Genomic DNA, 17,370 nt, shown 5'->3' with positions numbered 1-17,370 from the left:
TACAGAGGGCTGAACATGTGTTTAGAGACGACTCCGAGAACTGATGATGTAGGGGTTTATTTAACATATACTGCATTACACAGAGGATACAATCATAATGGCTGAGGCACCAACAGGATTCTGTATCACTTTAGCAAAACATGGTATTTAACTAATACTAGGTCTATGGTTGTTAATAAAATAGGAATTTACTGGAGTTTTTCCTCTGACTGTGAATATATAGAACGGCCATTTTGATAAAGCAATAGCAGAACATGTCCAACAAGCAGGGAGGGCAGGGTTTGCTCTGTAACTCAAGCAGAGGTTACTGAAGATGGAACTCCTCCTGCATAGGAGGCAACATACAGGGTTTTCATAATCTTGACTTAATACATATGATTTATAATTTAGTTTGAATAGTTTGTTGGAAGAACACAAAAATACAGCAAACTGTATCCCGTGTATGACAGTGTCGGGACCCCCTAAAAGATGTCACAATTGAAAGGGTTCACATGCCAAATAGCAGGGTTTCTACAAAACTTCACTTTTTTACTTTTATGTGAGATGCTGTAGACGTTGCTTTGTTTGTAGGGAACACAAGCCGAAAAAACGCAGTGTGTGTTATATAGAATTGGATATATGGATATAAAAATCCATCCATTACCTGTAACCTCTTGTTAGAGGGTCTTGGGGGGGGCTGATCCCAGCTGACAATTGTAAAAATGTTTTGGTGCATTTAAAAAGTAGTGCCCAAAATCAGTCTTAGGTAAACCTTGCACGCAGAGCTTTGGATTTCCAGGACTTGCAGCAGCTAATTGTTTATTTTTTGGATTAATCAAGTTCTATTAATTGATAAAGTCTGTTACATTTTTCTTTATTTTCAGGTTATGTCTCTAAATGGCCTGTTCTATAAGGAACAATCTAAATCACATAGGCAGAAGAAAAGCAGCAACGCCTCACGTTGGACAAGAGAGTCCAACGAGAGTGTTTGGTCATTTTGCTTGAAAAATGACTTGGGGTATGTAATTATCCAAATAGGTATTTTCTGTTGATCCACTTATCAACCAATCAACTAACTGTGTCAGCTCTGTGTATATATTGAACAAAACTTTTTTTAAATTAAGCTATAATCTACCAATTTAAAAGACAAGATAGTCGCATGACTAGTAACATTATATATTAGTTTGAAGAAACAGATTAATTAAAACAATACTATAGCATAAGCACTGCTAAATACAAAAAAACAAACAAAGACGTCCTACCTTAAATGGTAATAAGCTATTTAACATTTACCAGAGTATTTTTGTTTGCTCATTTGCATAATTTTCATTTAGCCTATCGATTCTCATTTATTGTATCGTATTTGCCCAGAATTTGATTTAACCCTCATGTTGTCCTCGGGTCAAATTTGACCCGTTTTCAAAGTTTTTTTGTATCAGAAAAATGGGACATTGGGCCCAAAGATAGCTCAGTTGGTAGCCCGCACCCCCATATGCCCAAATGCTACGGGCTGGGTTTGACTCCGACCTGCGGCCATTTGCTGCATGTCTTTTCCCCCCTCTCTCCCCTTTCCAGTCTCCAGGTGTCCTGTCAAATAAAGGCCTAAAATGCACAAAATAAAACTTTAAAAAAAATACAGGCCCCTATATATGCATGGGACGTTGAAAAAGCGCCAAAAATGTAGAAACAAAATCAAAAAAACACCAAAATGTTCAAATGGCCAAAAACGTCACAAATAAGCACCCAAAACACTGAAAAAGTGCCAAAAATGTCACAAATAAGCACCCAAAACACTGAAAAAGTGCCAAAAATGTCAAAACTAAGCACACAAAACATTGAAAAAAGTGACAAAACTTCAAAAATAAGCACCCGAAACATGAAAAAAGTGACAAAAATGTCAAAAATAAGCACGCAAAACATTGAAAAATTGACAAATACGTAAAAAAAAATTAACACCCAAAACATTGAAAAAGTGACAAAAACGTAAAAAATAAGCACCCAAAACACTGAAAAGGTGACAAAAATGCCAGAAAAAGCAATTAAAATGTTGAAAAAAACTGACCAAAACAATGTAAAAAAAGACTGAAATGTTAAATCCAAAACTTTGGAGAAAGTGACTGAAACATTGAGCTAGACAACAAAAGGTTGTTGTTTTTTCATGGTTGACGGGAAGACAACAGGAGGGTTAAATTAGCCTATTGGGCAATAAGTACTTTACTTATTATGTTGTTATGGGTTGTAAAGGGAAAGAAAAGGCAGACTGAAGAACAAATCATGACAGAATGCGGAGTACCATACATATACATTTGTATTTAGTATACAAAAAATTGAAATATTTCACCACACAGACGTGAAGTAATAAAAAATAAGACAAACCGTCGGAACAAGTATACAAGTCAGCTTACATTACATACGTACATGGCCAATGCATTTCATACAACCTCTCCTAAGAATTACAGTGTGTCAAATAACCAGAGAACTTCCATGCAATAGTAGATTAGAATGGTTTTGCTGCATTTTCTCATCTACTTTTCAACACCTTAGCTAGGCAGGACCACACGACATGATTCAACCACACAGTTTGCTATGCCAACCAAAGACAGCGTGACAGGGCGGGCTGCAGTGCTGCGTCTCACCACCCGAGGGAGACAGACACACTGCAGACCTGGAGCCATACAGAAATGCATTTCATAAAGGTGCAATCCGCACTGTTTGCCACAACGACAAACCCCCACAAAGATTGGCCCCTTTATTGTACACTGTTAGCAACATTTCTAACTTCAACACAAGCAACTATAATCCCTTTAGTTTCAATTGTTTTAGTTTTAAGAGCTAAATATTCAGGTACATGTAGATAGATATTCATAACGCATTCCTTTCTCTAAGGATTATTCTGTACATCACTATATGTCATCAATATCCATTTTTTTCTTTCTTTATGTCCACAGATTGTTGAAAAGTCTTGTGTATTACTACAATACAATATGAAATAGTACCAAAAAACGGGACACTTAAAAACTTGGCTTAAAACAATACTGTCTTTTATGCACTACCCCAAACTGTGAAACAAAGCTGTCTCACTGATACCGACACATGCTCGTCCGCACACACACACACACACTCACACACACACACACACACGTACACAGACACACCAGCGTACATATGCACGCCCGTGACCCACTCTCTCTCTCGCGCGCACACACAGGAACAGAGACAAGATCTAAACAATGGGATAAATTAAGACAGAATATTTTAAGACCCATGCAAGCTCTACTCCACCCCCAGAGGCAGAACTCAGGCAGCAAGGTTTGTACAGCCCCCATGTTTGGCATGCTTGTCTGTCACATGTTCACAGTTAGATGAAGTTACCCAAAGACACTTGACTAAGATCAGATGTTCGTCCAAAGTAAGAACACAACTGTGTTCAAGAAACAGATCTTTTTTCTTCTTTTTTTTCCCCACCATAAAAGGATAGCACAGATTGGATCATGCACCGTTTCCAACTTGCTAACAGTGAAATGTTTCGGAAGTAGAAACAACTTAAGGTTCACTTAGTTGTTTTTTTCCCCCCCAGAGCCTTTAACCACATCTTATGGGCCTTCATTAGCGACCCAGTGAATGACCCACAGAACTAGTTTTCGCACAGCTAAGTCTAGCAGCCGCATCTCATAGTGAAATCTTGAATTGAGCAAACTCTTCTGCAAGGTGTGGCTGAAAGCTCCAGCAAAAAAAATATAAGTTTTGCCTTGGCAACTGAATTAATTTTTGGCTAAATGAAAAAAAGCCAAAAGCGTGGTGAACTCAGAGACACCGGAGTTAAAAGTTAACACTCTCTAACTGCTATTTCAATATTATGCAAAGTCTCTACCATATTCCTTTTAGTGGAACATGTTCATAGTTTTGTCCGTCTTTCCTGTCAGTATCAATTACATTGCACACATTGAAATAGCCATGGCCATCTTAACCTCTAAGGTTAAATACAACAAAAAGGCAACTGGGCCCCCATTAAACCCCCATTTCTTTGACTCTGTCCAATGATACATCTTTTCTAAACTGAAACACTACCTGGTCCCAGATTCACTGGAGTTGCGTTAAAGCCCTTTCTTGTGTTTTTTTTTTTACTCATCTGACTTTGTCTTCCTAAATCTGGTGAGTGCAACATTGTTACTGATTTGAATGAAGGCTAAAACTGCAACAAGGACACCCAGGTTGTAATAAAACCAGAATTTCCTCATCCAGAGTTCTCATTTCTTGTAGAAAACCCACATCATTTCCATTTAAGACACCGCGCTCTATTTGTGAAATTTAGTGAATGAGGGCAGTAGTACTCTGTATTTACTGTCTGTAGCAACCGATTTCTGTGTGCATGCCAGTAGTATGCATTTGGTCTCCACATGCTGATCTTAGACCAGGAGCTGAGGGTAACTTCAGACCTGAAGGCGTATTCATAGTTTTACTTTCTATCTAGTCAACACTGCATTAATTCAAGCAAGCATGGCTGAAAAAGAAGAGATGTTGCAGTATGAAGACGAGTAATAGAAACCTTTTGTCAGCCCTCGTGGCAACTTTGATGTGGTTCTATGAGTACAAAGTAGGTGGACAGTCAATGTCTTTCACAGAGAACCTATGAGCCTATTCAGTAATGGTAAAAAAACTGGATTAAATATTGGTAACGAGACCAATAGACCGCTTTGAAAAAACATCAATATAAAGAAAGCAATCTCAGCAGTGTACACTCACTCTTGCTAGTTTTCTCTCAAATCCTCTCAGAGAAGTAGTGGTTGTTGTAATATGGTGATGTGGTGTAGTGTTTTAGCAATGTTTCCTCCTCAGAACATGGTGCACCTCTTGCCCCTCTTCTTGACCGGCGGAGGGCAGAGCACGGCTCGGATGGCCTCGTCGAATACCGTCTTCAGGCCTCGCTGGGTCAGTGCAGAGCACTCCAGGTACTTCACAGCCCCTGGGGGAGGAAGAGGGGATGATGGGAAAAAGGTTTTTTTTTTCAGTGTCACACTCAGGGCTCAAATGGAGACGGTTAAAAAGAACCAGATATATCAAGCTTAGGGCCTCAGTAGGCTTCAAGTGAAGTGTTTCTTGAATCCTTTAACAGCGTCAGAAACCTCCACCCCCCCCCAAAACCTTTTCCGTCATCGGAATTGGGGGGAGTGACCAACAATAACTCTCCAAATCTGACAAGCACATGTACTTTCTGCAACAATTGGTCTGATGCAACATCACAAAGGAATTCAAGAAGAGACTGAAAATGTGCACCTTTGTCCCCATGACTACCATTTGTTGCATTGAGAGTACAAAGACACTCAAAAGGCACCTGCCATTCTAGTTTTTTTTTTGCTTTAATTTTATTGTAAGCAAAGGTCTTTGACTAACTTGCTGCAAGAACTGCTTCAACAATTTTGCTTCTTCTGTCTGAAATTTTTTTTAAAAATCCCCCAACGAATTGATTTGTTGTTGTATTTTATTGGGTTACATTCTGGACGTATCAGCCACTTGCAGTGTCTCTGACTATCTTAACCTTATGGTTGGTGAGCACAGGTTCTGGTCTCTGTACAGGCACAAGCCTGACAAGCTCACTTTCATGGCAAGATTTTCAGAAGCTGTGGCCAGGTTGGTTGAGCGATAGAGCAGGCGCACATGTACTTTCAAGGCTCATGCCTTGATGCAGAAGTCCAGGGTTTGAATCTGACTTGTGACGATTTCCTGCATGTCTTCCCCCTTTCTCACCTAACTGTCCTGTCAAAAATTAAAGATGGAAAAGCCCCAAAAAATGAAGATTTTCGGAAGTTACACGCAGACACAGTTTCAGCACTGAGTTCCCACTAAAACCAGAAACTGGGAATTTAAGATGTTGTGTGTGCAGATAAAATCACAGCGATATAACATGTTAATTAGTGAGCTTTAGAGGTCTTGGTAGGTGTATGGTTTTTACCTTTACACCAGGGGTGTAGTGCTATTTGTTTTAGTAAGGGAGCGCACTTATGACACACATGCATTTACATGCACGCTGACAGGGGCGTAGCACAAAATTCTGGGCCCTGTAGAAAGGCATTTCCTATGGCCCCCCTCAGCTATCCTCAGCTATTCCTTCTAGCATCTTTTTGGGCCCTCCCCTGGGTACTCAGTCCCCCTTTTTGCCCCCAGTCCGACGCCCCTGCACGCCGATGTTGAGGCTCGTTCTTAAGGTTATGCAATCACTGTTCCATAGCCTAGATAAGAAATAAAAAAGGGCATTCCCATTCAAATCAATGTAGCAGTATGGTCAGAGCTGCAGTTTTATGGGTTTTTCGTGTGTGCAGTTGCCATGGCAGTCGCAGTATATATTTCTGTATAAGCCAACTTCCTTCAATTCGTGGAAATTAGGTTTTGCAGTAACAGACAAACGAGCTACATTAGGAGATAACATAACGAGGCAGAGAGCCAGCTGTTAAATGAGTCATGACTTAATGCTTCCACACAGAACATATTGCTATCGCCAGATAAATGACAGCTTTGTTCGGCTCGTTTTCTATGACTAGAGGAGCGTTCAAGAACTGCCGCTAACTTTTAAGGTGGAATGGTCTTCTTGCATGTTCCTCAGTGCATGCATGATATACACTTGGGTGATTATTGGATCCCCAAGCCCTTTAAGAAATGTATATGAATGGCAGTCGGTGTATGCAAACAGCCAATATTCTATAGTCCTACTTGGAAACATAAAAAAGTACTGGAGTGTCGTTCCGGTGCGCTCCCACAGTACTTCACCTCTAGTCTGGCTATCACCAGACCAAGCTCAATCTTTTAAGATTGATTAGTCTGGGGAGCCTGCTTTGTATTTTCTCTGCACAAGAGGTGTGATCAACAGGCATAGTTCAAATTACTCAACTGGATAGTCCTTCAACCAATCAGACCAACGATCCAGGTGATGTACTATATCAATGGGTTGTTACGCTTCGGTGGCCGCCATGTTGAAAGACATCTGAAGGTGGCCGGGGTGGTTCAGTGGGTAGAGCAGGCACACATATGCTTTGAGGCTTATGCCTTGATACAGAGGTCCAGGGTTTGAGTCTGATCTGTGACGATTTCCTGTTTGTTTTCCCCCCTTTCGCACTTAGCTGTCCTGTCCATTAAAGGTGCAAAAGCCCAAAAGTAATCTTTTAAAAAAAAAGAAAGACATCTGAAAAAAAAGCTGTGTTAAACCCGACCAATAGCGTTCCAGGTGGATGATTTAGTTTGTGATTGGTCCCTGCAGATTTGTAACGGAAGCAGGGTAGAAAAATGTACAGGTTTCAGGGCGAAATCAAATCACCGGCAGATTGGGCTGGGTTTACCTAGTCTGCTACACCCCCGCTTTAGACAGAATCCCCCTAGCCGTTTCCCCTTGCTTGCAGTCTTTATGCTAAGCTAGGCTAACCACGTCCTGACTCTTCTTCATTTTCAAAAATGTGTATCCATTTCTTTGAGTCTTAAGCCTCTTCAGCTCATCAGTCCTACTTCAATAAGAACTGCAGTTGCTTTGAAATTGAGAATGCAGCACATTTCTGTCCTGATTCACCCTGTTTCACCTGATTTGTGATACTTATTTTAAGCTAAATTAATGGTAAGGAAGCAGTAGTGCAATCCATAGGAAGCTCCTGGGCATGTTTGTGTATTTCAGGCCTGTGTGTAATGTGTGCAACAGAGTAAAAAATTAATATTTTCCCTTCCCGTGGGATTAATAAAGTATGTCTTCTTCCTATATATATTTAAAAAAAAACACAATCACAAGGCGCTTTAATTATGCCGGATGGTAAAACCGCCTGTGGACGCTTGAGTACAAGTACTGCTTTCAAATGTTTAGTAGAAGTAAAAAGAGGCGTGTAATCAGGACAATGTAGGCTACTTCAAGGTGGAGATTTCAACTCTGATAAATGGCTGGGTATTTTAATGCATCATGTTTTAATTGTGCTATTTTGTGAGTAGAATCTGTATCTGCAACGTTCTCTGTCAGGTAAATGCAGTAGTAGGCTACAATGTGTACAAGTACACAGTGAGTCAGTAGTACAGGCCTACAGTTGCATTCCAACCCTTGTGTTGTCTTCCCTTCAAAATTGAAAATCAACTTGTTTGTTGACGCTTTTTACCGATGTTTTTACCTTTTTCTTACATTTTTGTCCCTTTTTTCAACACTTTTGATGCTTTTTTTTCAATGTTTGACACTTTTTTTGACATTTTCAACACTACGTAACACTAACTTAACTTTAGTTTTACAGTTGTCTTTGGAATTTATGGTCAATAAACCTCATTTCGAGAAAATTTTACCTAATGTAAGGAATTATTTAGACTAAAATTAAAGGAATGGATGTTGATGGATAATCACAGACTGGAATATGTCAACTTTCACTCAATACTATTTCAAAACCACTTCAATTGTTTTTTTCCAATACTATAAAATTGAATTAGACACCCCAAAATTAATGAAAGTAGAGATTTGTACTTGCCAAAGAGCATTGTGTGGAATCAATCATGTTGTTTTGGGTAGTTAAAAAGAACATTGACATAGGAAAAGGGGTCAATTTGACCCAAGGACAACATGAGAGTTAAGTGCTTTGGGGTCCTTGTTATTGTTTCGGAGTACAATGGTTCATGAAATTATGGAACACAGCTTTAAATCTTTCTAAAACATATCTAGTTGTGCATGTGGCACACACAGCCTCACCAATCTCTCTTGCCATGGCCAGGCCCTGTGGGTAGGTGATGGGGGAAAGCTTCTTGTCCCGCAGCCTCTCAATGGTGTCCTTGTCATCTCGCAGATCCAGCTTGGTGCCTACCAGGATGATGGGCGTGTTGGGACAGTGGTGTCTCACCTCAGGGTACCACTAGTGCACCGCACACACAAACACACGTGGACATTTGCATATACAAAAGGACAAAGCCAGTGAGAGAGGAGAAAGACAACAGTTAGAAGATACAGAAGCAGAGCAATGAACGCCTTTGCACTGTGACATACAGCAGACTCTGTGAGTTGTGGAGCTAGAATAAGTTTTTCATAGATATGTCTGATAGAAGCTTAACACATGCTCAGGCAAAGTAGCCGCTATTCACATCACATGATGATAAAATCCTGTCAGACAATAAAGCACACAGACTCTGCAGAGGGAGGTTGGACCTTTGGGAAAAGTGTGGTTTCATATGAGAGCGTCTCATGATGCTCAGCAGACCAAACCACAGCCGGCCGTCACGCTCCCTCTGTAGAGTGTCTGAACTCGCTCAGACCTCGTCTTACAACACGTCTGTCAAAGTCCAGACTGTTCTAAGCCAAGGTCTGAACAGGTTGGTGGAAGCAGTGTGATAAGCCAGGTGGAGCCATAGATGTGCCTCCTTGTGGTCAGACTCGGCATGGACGGGGGGGGGGCAAAGGGAAGGGGTGGTCAGTCAGCGTACTGACCTTAGCTCGGACGTTCTCAAAGGAGGCCGGACTGACCAGGGAGAAGCATATCAAGAACACATCCTGGGAGAGAACCAGAGAGATGGCTAGTTGAGAGTGAAACGTGTGTGTGTGTGTGTGTGTGTGTGTGTGTGTGTGTGTGTGTGTGTGTGTGTGTGTGTGTGTGTGTGTGTGTGTGTGTGTGTGTGTGTGTGTGTGTGGTGGTTTGAATACCGTCTGTGGGTAAGACAGTGGTCTGAGCCTATCGTAGTCCTCCTGTCCTGCTGTATCCCAAAGGCCCAGATTCACTGGTTTCCCATCCACCATCACATTGGCAGAGTAGTTGTCAAAGCTGCAGGAAGGCGGATACTACACTGAGTACAATGTGGTTAAAAAAGAGGGTGCATCCACTTTCCAAAACTATTTTTTGGGAATTGAATACCCAGGATAGAGATCAAGAAAAAACAAAACATCTAGGTTCTGTTCCAAAAGTGAGAAAACCTCATTTTAAATCACAACAGCACTAATTACGGATCAATAGTATTACTATGTCCTATGTATCTGGACAGGAAGGATGATACACTTTCTTAAGAAGGGGTTGATTTAAAGGAAAAACAATTGTTTGATTGTGTACTATTTAACATGCCTTTACAATGCCTTTCAGCATTCTAAATTACATTTCGAGGGTACTTATTGTCTTTGACGAATCACAAATACCTTTCTAATCACGTACACGGGCCACGTACATAACCCTCCTGTTGTCCTCGGGTCGCATTTGACCCATTTTCAAAAAAGGTTCTATATCTGAAATTTAGCTTTCTTTCAACCAAATTGTCACAAAAAAAGTAACTTGCTCGTCAAGTGAAGTGATCAGTTCACTACTTTATTTTATAAGGATTAATCTTGCAGGCCTACCAGGTAGTGTAGTATATTTATATTTGTAGTAAATCAAGGTCCATTTAGTAGCTTTGGTTACACTTAACTTGAAGGTATCTACATAAGAGTGACATGACTGTCATGAACGTGTCATAAACATTATAAACAAGTCATTAACGGTCATAACATAACACTTCTTTTAGTAAGTGTCAGTCAGTTTTGTCATGACAAATTATGGTTAGGTTTGGGTAAAACGTTACAGTGACCCCATTTGAAATGCATGCAGGGGGCTAACCAGAGTGTTTTAGTGTCGTTGTATCGACAACGTTTGTGCCAAAAAACAGGAATCAATTTCTCATTGTCTTGCCTACTTGCTCACTGAGAAGTTTGCATATGTGAACGAGTGAAATAGAATCCTGCTGGCGCCACTGATTATAGATATCACAAGCGTTGTGACGTAGTCATTGAGACAGAACAACTGAGCCATACTGTTGGAATTCCTGGAAATAGCTAGGAAGTCAACCTTGAGTCAAACCCTTTTTTTTGTTTTAACTTAACAGCTTTGGAGTCATTGAAATGGTTATATGACTTTTAACCAGTCAGGAAAATCTTATTATAACGATATTGCCATAAATCAGCCCTGGTCAATGACATTGCCAAATAGGGTCCAAGACATCCAGCGATATTAAATTAAAAGCTACCATAGTATAAACACTATGGCAAAATCTCACTCACGCTTGTACGTATTATCATAGCACTCAACCCTTAATTATGGTATGGCCCTATAACATGAAAGCCCAGCTTATATCAAATAAGCGTGAGCACATGTGCAGAGGGTGGTATACTCACACAGTGGGGATGTATTCACCAGGGAAGGCATTGGTGGTGTAGCTGATCAGCAGACAGGTCTTACCCACCGCCCTGAGAGAGAGGGACAAAAGAAGATACATGAGTACAAATGTGTACAACAGTTCCACACTAGTACGCACAAAAACCAAAAATCTGTGTAGGACTCTATGTATGACTGTATTGTCCGAATGAGTGTGAAGAAGAAATGCTGCTACTCCCTTTCACTGGGCCACACATACACTGGCCTACATTCATGTTGCCTGAGGGACACAGTAGACCTCTATGATACCCCCCTCCCACACACACTCACACACTCACTCACTCACTCACTCACTCACTAACCTGTCTCTCCTGCTAGCATTCAGCACACACACCACCCCTCCCGTGCTATACTGTACAGTACTGTACTGACACAAGGCGCAGGATGCCAGATTGGTGGTAGCATGGAATCGGTATTGGCTGTGTGCTCGTGCATGAAGTAATGAGCAATTTTGTGTGCATGTAGACCCAGAAAATGGTGGTGAGACACAGTGCCAATGTGTGTGAGGGTGCCATTAGGCTAATTTGAGGTCAGTGAGTTTCTCTGGTTGGGATTGAGAGCAGGACAGAGAGGGACAGAGGATGACAAAATAACAAGAAGGAAGGAGACAAAAGTACAACAAGACTTTTTGTTAATGTCTTTATGTCTCTAGGGACTTAGCCTTACTTCCATAGAGTTGGGGTACTAGTGAAAGACAGATTTACTGTAAAAAAGAATGGACAAAAACAGTGCAGCAGAGACCCTCAGTCCCAGTTTAGGGTCAAGCTCCAAAAAACACTGGATCCTACACTTCCCACAATGCAACATGATATTGTATATCTATTCTTTAAAGTGTCTTCAGATTGACTGCAATGTTATTTCAAAAACAATAGAGTTGTGAATAATGACCTCCGAATGGCAATAAAGAAACACAGGAGTCTGATAATGTAACAATGCTATAGGTTTATGTTATGGCCCTTAATTCCTTAATTAGCTTTCCACAGTGGTTGGCTCTACTTATTACTATTCCCATCAGCCTTGGTTGCTGTTGCTATGGAGAAGGCGCAATTCAAAGCTGTAAGAAAATTGTAAACACGTTGCTGTTGCAATTTTAACTTCTGTAAAAAAACCTTTCTTACTGAAAATCACCCTGGTAGTCGTGGTTAGCTTCTCCACTTTTGTTTTTATGTCCACAGGCTTGTATCTGTGACTTTTTTTCTCAAATAACCAGACATTTTCTAACACAGTTGTTCATCTTTTGTACTTATCATTAAGCCAGGAGAGCGTCGGAATAATTTTAAAGAAGCAAGTTGTCGCAGATTTGCTCTGAAAACAACAAAAAATAGGCTACGTGAGTCGAAAGTGTTTCAACCCAAGGCTTTATAAATCCAGTAGATTGATGTTTAATGAGAAAATGAGAAATTGGAGAAAAATACCAAAAAGAAGTGGAGTTTCTGAGATTAGTCGGAGTGTGAGCTGTTACACAAACACACACAGATGGCCTCCACATTCATGGCCAGTGTGTACTCTGCTTGCAAGCTGCGGCTAATATCTGGGCAGTTGGAGCATAGGCCTTATGAACCGCAGACCTTTTGACTTGTCATGGTTGGAAAAGTATAATAATAATAATAATAATAACATGGTTGCGAACTAACCGTGACAGTGTAACAGTGAACCAGCGTGAAAAATAGCAGGACCCTTGAAACTGAAGCAGCTAAATGGAATTCAGCCATCATTGATTTTTCTTATTTCCACCTGTGATTTTGCCCCTGTCACGTGTAAAGATGTCTTCCATAGAAAGGATTATATATTTATATATATATATATACTACATTTTCTATTTGAAGCTAGTGAATATGAACTGCACAAGCAGTCCAGTGGTCAATTTTGCTCCATGTAGCTCCATGTAGCCTATCTTCTACACCAATCTGTACAATCTATGAAATGGCTCTTCTTTGATAAAAACTGAGAATGTGTGTGAATAACGCAAAGCCTGCCAGATAAACACCCATGCCATTCCTAGTTTGTAATTGCATGCTTTCTGTTATAGATTCATAGTTTCACAACCCAAGGTGATGACATCATCAGTTTTTGTTTTTTTTAAAGATTTTTGAAATCTCCAGAGCAAACAGAGTAGTATACTCCCTGTTACAATAAAAACAACTGAGCTTGATGTGTGAAATCGGACAAAATGCTCCTTTAAGTCATTTGTGACAATTGAGAATTCCCAATTACCAACCTCTTTTTGCACATATCGAGATAAAAAAAAAAAAGGTTGAATGCAAAAAATTGCATTCAACATTATTTAGTTTCAGCATTCTCAGGCCTATTTTTTTCCCTTTCCATTGACACTTATGGCTAATTCTAGTAATGATATTAAGGTTTTAACACGACAATGAAGAACATCCTGTTAAAAAATGTCAGTCATCATGAAGCTATATAGCCGGGTGTAGTAAGAAAGGCACAGTGTCTGCAGAATTATGGTAGCGGGGCCTGTTTTCTACTGACAGGGCCACAAATTCCTTAGCGTGCATCAGCACTTCAGCCTGCCTCCAGTGGCCTACGAGGCGTGTAGGTGTTCCCGCATCCGCTCCTACCGACACAATGAACCGGAGGCCACGACGTGATCAAACCGAATGCGATTACAAAGCATATAACTGAGGAAATATATTGAGCATCAGGGAGCAGACCACAAAAAAAACGACACATCGGTGAGCCCCAGCCCCTTTTCCTACATAGCATCCTCCCATCATCCATCCATCCGTGGACGCTTCGCCGAAAACACAAAATGTCTCGTTGTTCTGTGTCTGTATGCATGCTCTTACCCGTCGCCCACCACCACACATTTGATAGCCTGCATTTCTACAGGGGCCGAAGGCTTTCAGGGAACCGGCGTCGGTGGTTTAATAGATCCGACAATGTGCACTGAGGTCTCGGATGAGAGCAGCGGGCCAGTCCGCTCGGCGATGGAGCCGCAGTGAAAGGGGATGACGAGCAGTGCCGAGCAACTCCGGAAAGTACCGAGATTTTTTAAAGGGACAGAGCACGGAACCGAAGAGCTAGTAGAGCTAGAGACAATTCACGTATTCTACTTCCGTCTTCGCTTTTATTCACGAACTTAGCACGCTAGGCTACTGCTATCCCAGGCTAATATCGGTCCAACACTAGTCCTACTACTACTAGCCTACTATTACAACAACAACTACTACTACTACTACTACTACTAGTAGGCTACTACTATAGTCTTCTGCTCTTACTACTAGGCCTACTACTACTTCTACTACCACTGCTAACGTTACTAGCCTAGGCTACAATTACAACTTTTACTACAAGCCTACTACTTCTACTACTACTACTACTAGGCTACTACTATAGGCTTCTGCTCTTACTACTAGGCCTACTACTACTTCTACTACTACTTCTACTACCACTGCTAACGTTACTAGCCTACATTTACTACTTTTACTACAAGCCTACTACTTCTACTACTACTACTACTACTAGGCTACTACTGTAGGCTTCTGCTCTTACTGCTAGGCCTACTACTACTTCTACGACGACTGCTAACGTTACTAGCCTACAATTACTACTTTTACTACAAGCCTACAACTACTACTACTACTAGGCTACTACTATAGGATTCTGCTGTTACTACAAGACCTGGCAGTTTCCCAAGAACAGCTCCAACGTAGCTAGCACTAAACAAACCAGAGTCCTCAGAAGCTACATACTACGAAATGGCACCAAACTGAATTTTGGGAAAGAGACTTCAGATACAGGATTAGGAGACCAGGTCTATTTAAAAGAGACCTCAGATACAGTATTAGGGGACCACTAAACAACACCATGAATACCTTTGAGAAAAGACTATTCCACTGTATGTACTGTTATTCTTTTTTAAACCATTGTAAATGTACCGTATTTATATAGCGCTTTTCGAGTCTTAACAACTGCTTAAAGCGCTTTTACATCTACAGGAAACATTCACCATTCACACACATTCATACGCTGGGGCCGGGGCTGCCGTACAAGGTGCCACCTGCTCATCAGATAAACATTCATACACATTCACACTCCGATGCGCAGCACCGGGGGAAACTCGGGGTTCAGTGTCTTGCCCAAGGACACTTCGACAATGACTGCAGGGGCGGGGATCGAACCACCAACCTTCCAATTGGCAGGCATTGAATGCCTGAATTTGTCTATCATGCAGGCTTCAGTAGAAATGAATGGGTGACTGAAAGAAAGTTTGTAGGACTGAAGTGTGATTTGACCAGATCTTTAAACTTAATGACTTGTATATGTTGAAGTCACATTTTAACACAAGTTTACATGCCTGACATGTTGAGCCTGACATTTGTCTTCTACATCATAAGAATCAACCATTGGGGGTCGGTATTATACTGGGTAGAGTTTATGTAACAATGCCAATATCTTTACTTTTCCTTATCACAAGTTTTGTTGAGGACACCAGTCCATCTAGTAAATCCCTAGTGACCTGTCAAAAAAAGGGATTCTAAATGTGTCTATACCTTTACTTACAAAGGACAATCGGGTGTTGCTGAGGATTGAATTTTAAAACCAGTTGTTTGGATTTGGAGGAAAAAGTAAATTATGTGCAGCAGCTAATTAAAGACATTGCACAAGATCGCAAGCTGCAATTAGGTACTTATGGCTCATGAAAGCAGAATTTAATCACAAATTCAGTATGATAAAATCACATTAACTCAGCTTCGTGACAGCCAACAATTTGATGTTTTAACAAGACCAGTTGTCATATCAGTTGTCAAGATCTCTTTACACTCACCCTTGGATAGATTACATCCTAGGATGTTTAAAAACTGCATCATGATTAGTTTTCCATCTCAACCGTTTGTAATCTTTACACTTTTATATTGATTTTTAACCAATTCTGTTAACCCATGTGTGGTCTTCCCGTCAAAATTGAAAATCAATACTTTTGTTGACACTTTTAATCATTTACATTTAACTTTTTCTTAGTTTTTTTCTGTTATTTTCAACACTTTTGATGCTTTTTTTCGATGTTGTCACTTTTTTTGACATTTTCAACACTACGTAACACCAACTTATTAACTTTAGTTTTAGTTATTTTTGGAATTTATGGTCAATGAACCTCATTTATAAGAAATTACACCTATTGTTTGAGTTAAAAAAGCAGAAATTAGGAATTATTTAGACTAAATTAAAAGAAGGTATCTTGATAGATGGACTTTTACACAATAGTATTTCAAAACCACTTAACCACCTTTTTTTTTAAATGCTACAAATTTGAATAAGACACGCCAAAATTAATGAAAGTAGAGATTTGTACTTGCCAAAGAGCGTTGTGTAGAATCAATCATGTTATTTTGGGTAATTACAATTGGGTAGTTATAGGATATATAATAATATATATACATACATACATACATATAATAATGTTAAAAAGAACATTGATATAGGAAAACTGGTCAATTTGACCCAAGGACAACATGAGGGTTAAGGCAGAGGTTCTGACCCAGAACACAGAGAAACATACACAGACACAGAGTAACAATTCAAAAACCTTTTAATGTAACTTCTGTATTTATAGCAGCCGAGGACAGAAAAAACAAGGTAGGAGGACTCCGAGCTGGATAGGGGCCGAGGAGGGCAGGCAGTGGTGGATCCAAATTTTCTTTCTGGAATCCAAGCGGGAAGGTAGGAAGGCTTGAGCTTCTGGAGGCGTAGGTCTGGAGGCGTAGGTCTGGAGGCGTAGGTCTGGACAGGGAAAACAGCACGTTAACAAAAGCACCAGGAATGTAACACTAAGACTAAAATGGCACAAAGTTCAACTGGAAGCCAAGTTACCACACTGGTAGGTGCAACGATCTGGCGCCGGTGATCTGGCACTTTAGGTTCTCCTGAACCGAGGGAACAGCCAGTTCCTTCTCCTGAGCAAGAAACATGGGGGGGTGGTATCCCAGGGCGACCTCAAAAGGTGAGAAGCCAGTGGCGGAGGTGGTCAGGGAGTTGTGGGCACATTCTATCCACGGCAGATGTTGGCCCAGGGGGACGGACGCTGAGCAGACACACAACAAAGGGATGCTTCTAGGTCTGCACATATATCACACATACCTAAGAAAAAATAATTAAAATTTGAAATTAAAAAATTAAAAATCAAAAATAGCTCACAGAAATGCAATGACTGAGGACAGAATTACAGATGCACCCAAAGCAGTAAAAAAAACTTTCCAGTAACAAG

General features: G+C 40.6%; 1 protein-coding gene across 3 annotated transcripts; it reads right to left on the bottom strand.

The window, feature by feature from the left end:
* Positions 1–41: 41 nt before the first annotated feature.
* On the bottom strand, positions 42–14,199 carry rac3b (Rac family small GTPase 3b). 3 transcript variants are annotated; one of them, XR_004327285.1, is made up of 6 exons: positions 13,952–14,199; positions 11,108–11,179; positions 9,404–9,734; positions 8,675–8,834; positions 3,131–4,942; positions 42–3,099 (listed from the first exon to the last, which is right to left on the bottom strand). XR_004327285.1 is itself a non-coding variant. In XM_032502918.1 (6 exons), exons 1-6 carry the CDS (start codon positions 13,984–13,986, stop codon positions 4,812–4,814), a joined length of 579 nt encoding a protein of 192 aa, XP_032358809.1. In that variant the 5' UTR covers positions 13,987–14,198; the 3' UTR covers positions 42–4,811. The 3 variants fall into 3 exon arrangements, 2 of the variants coding, with proteins under 2 accessions (XP_032358809.1, XP_032358808.1); XM_032502918.1 differs by having other exon boundaries at positions 42–4,942; positions 9,404–9,466; positions 9,617–9,734; positions 13,952–14,198; XM_032502917.1 differs by having other exon boundaries at positions 42–4,942.
* Between the last annotated feature and the right edge of the window lie 3,171 nt (positions 14,200–17,370).

This window comes from Etheostoma spectabile, chromosome 21 (assembly GCF_008692095.1).
Source record: "Etheostoma spectabile isolate EspeVRDwgs_2016 chromosome 21, UIUC_Espe_1.0, whole genome shotgun sequence".
In the NCBI taxonomy this organism is placed as follows: domain Eukaryota; kingdom Metazoa; phylum Chordata; class Actinopteri; order Perciformes; family Percidae; genus Etheostoma; species Etheostoma spectabile.
The sequence above is the reverse complement of the archived record's forward strand: the minus strand, read 5'-3'. Positions and strand labels throughout refer to the sequence as shown.

Excerpts from the sequence above, each read along its gene's own strand:
- rac3b (XM_032502917.1), bottom strand. The coding sequence starts at position 13,986 with ATGCAGGCTATCAAATGTGTGGTGGTGGGCGACGG. Across the intron at positions 9,735-11,107 it reads GGTGAATACATCCCCACTGT|CTTTGACAACTACTCTGCCA; the intron begins GTGAGTATACCA and ends GCCTTCCTGCAG. Across the intron at positions 8,835-9,403 it reads TTGAGAACGTCCGAGCTAAG|TGGTACCCTGAGGTGAGACA; the intron begins GTCAGTACGCTG and ends GCGGTGCACTAG.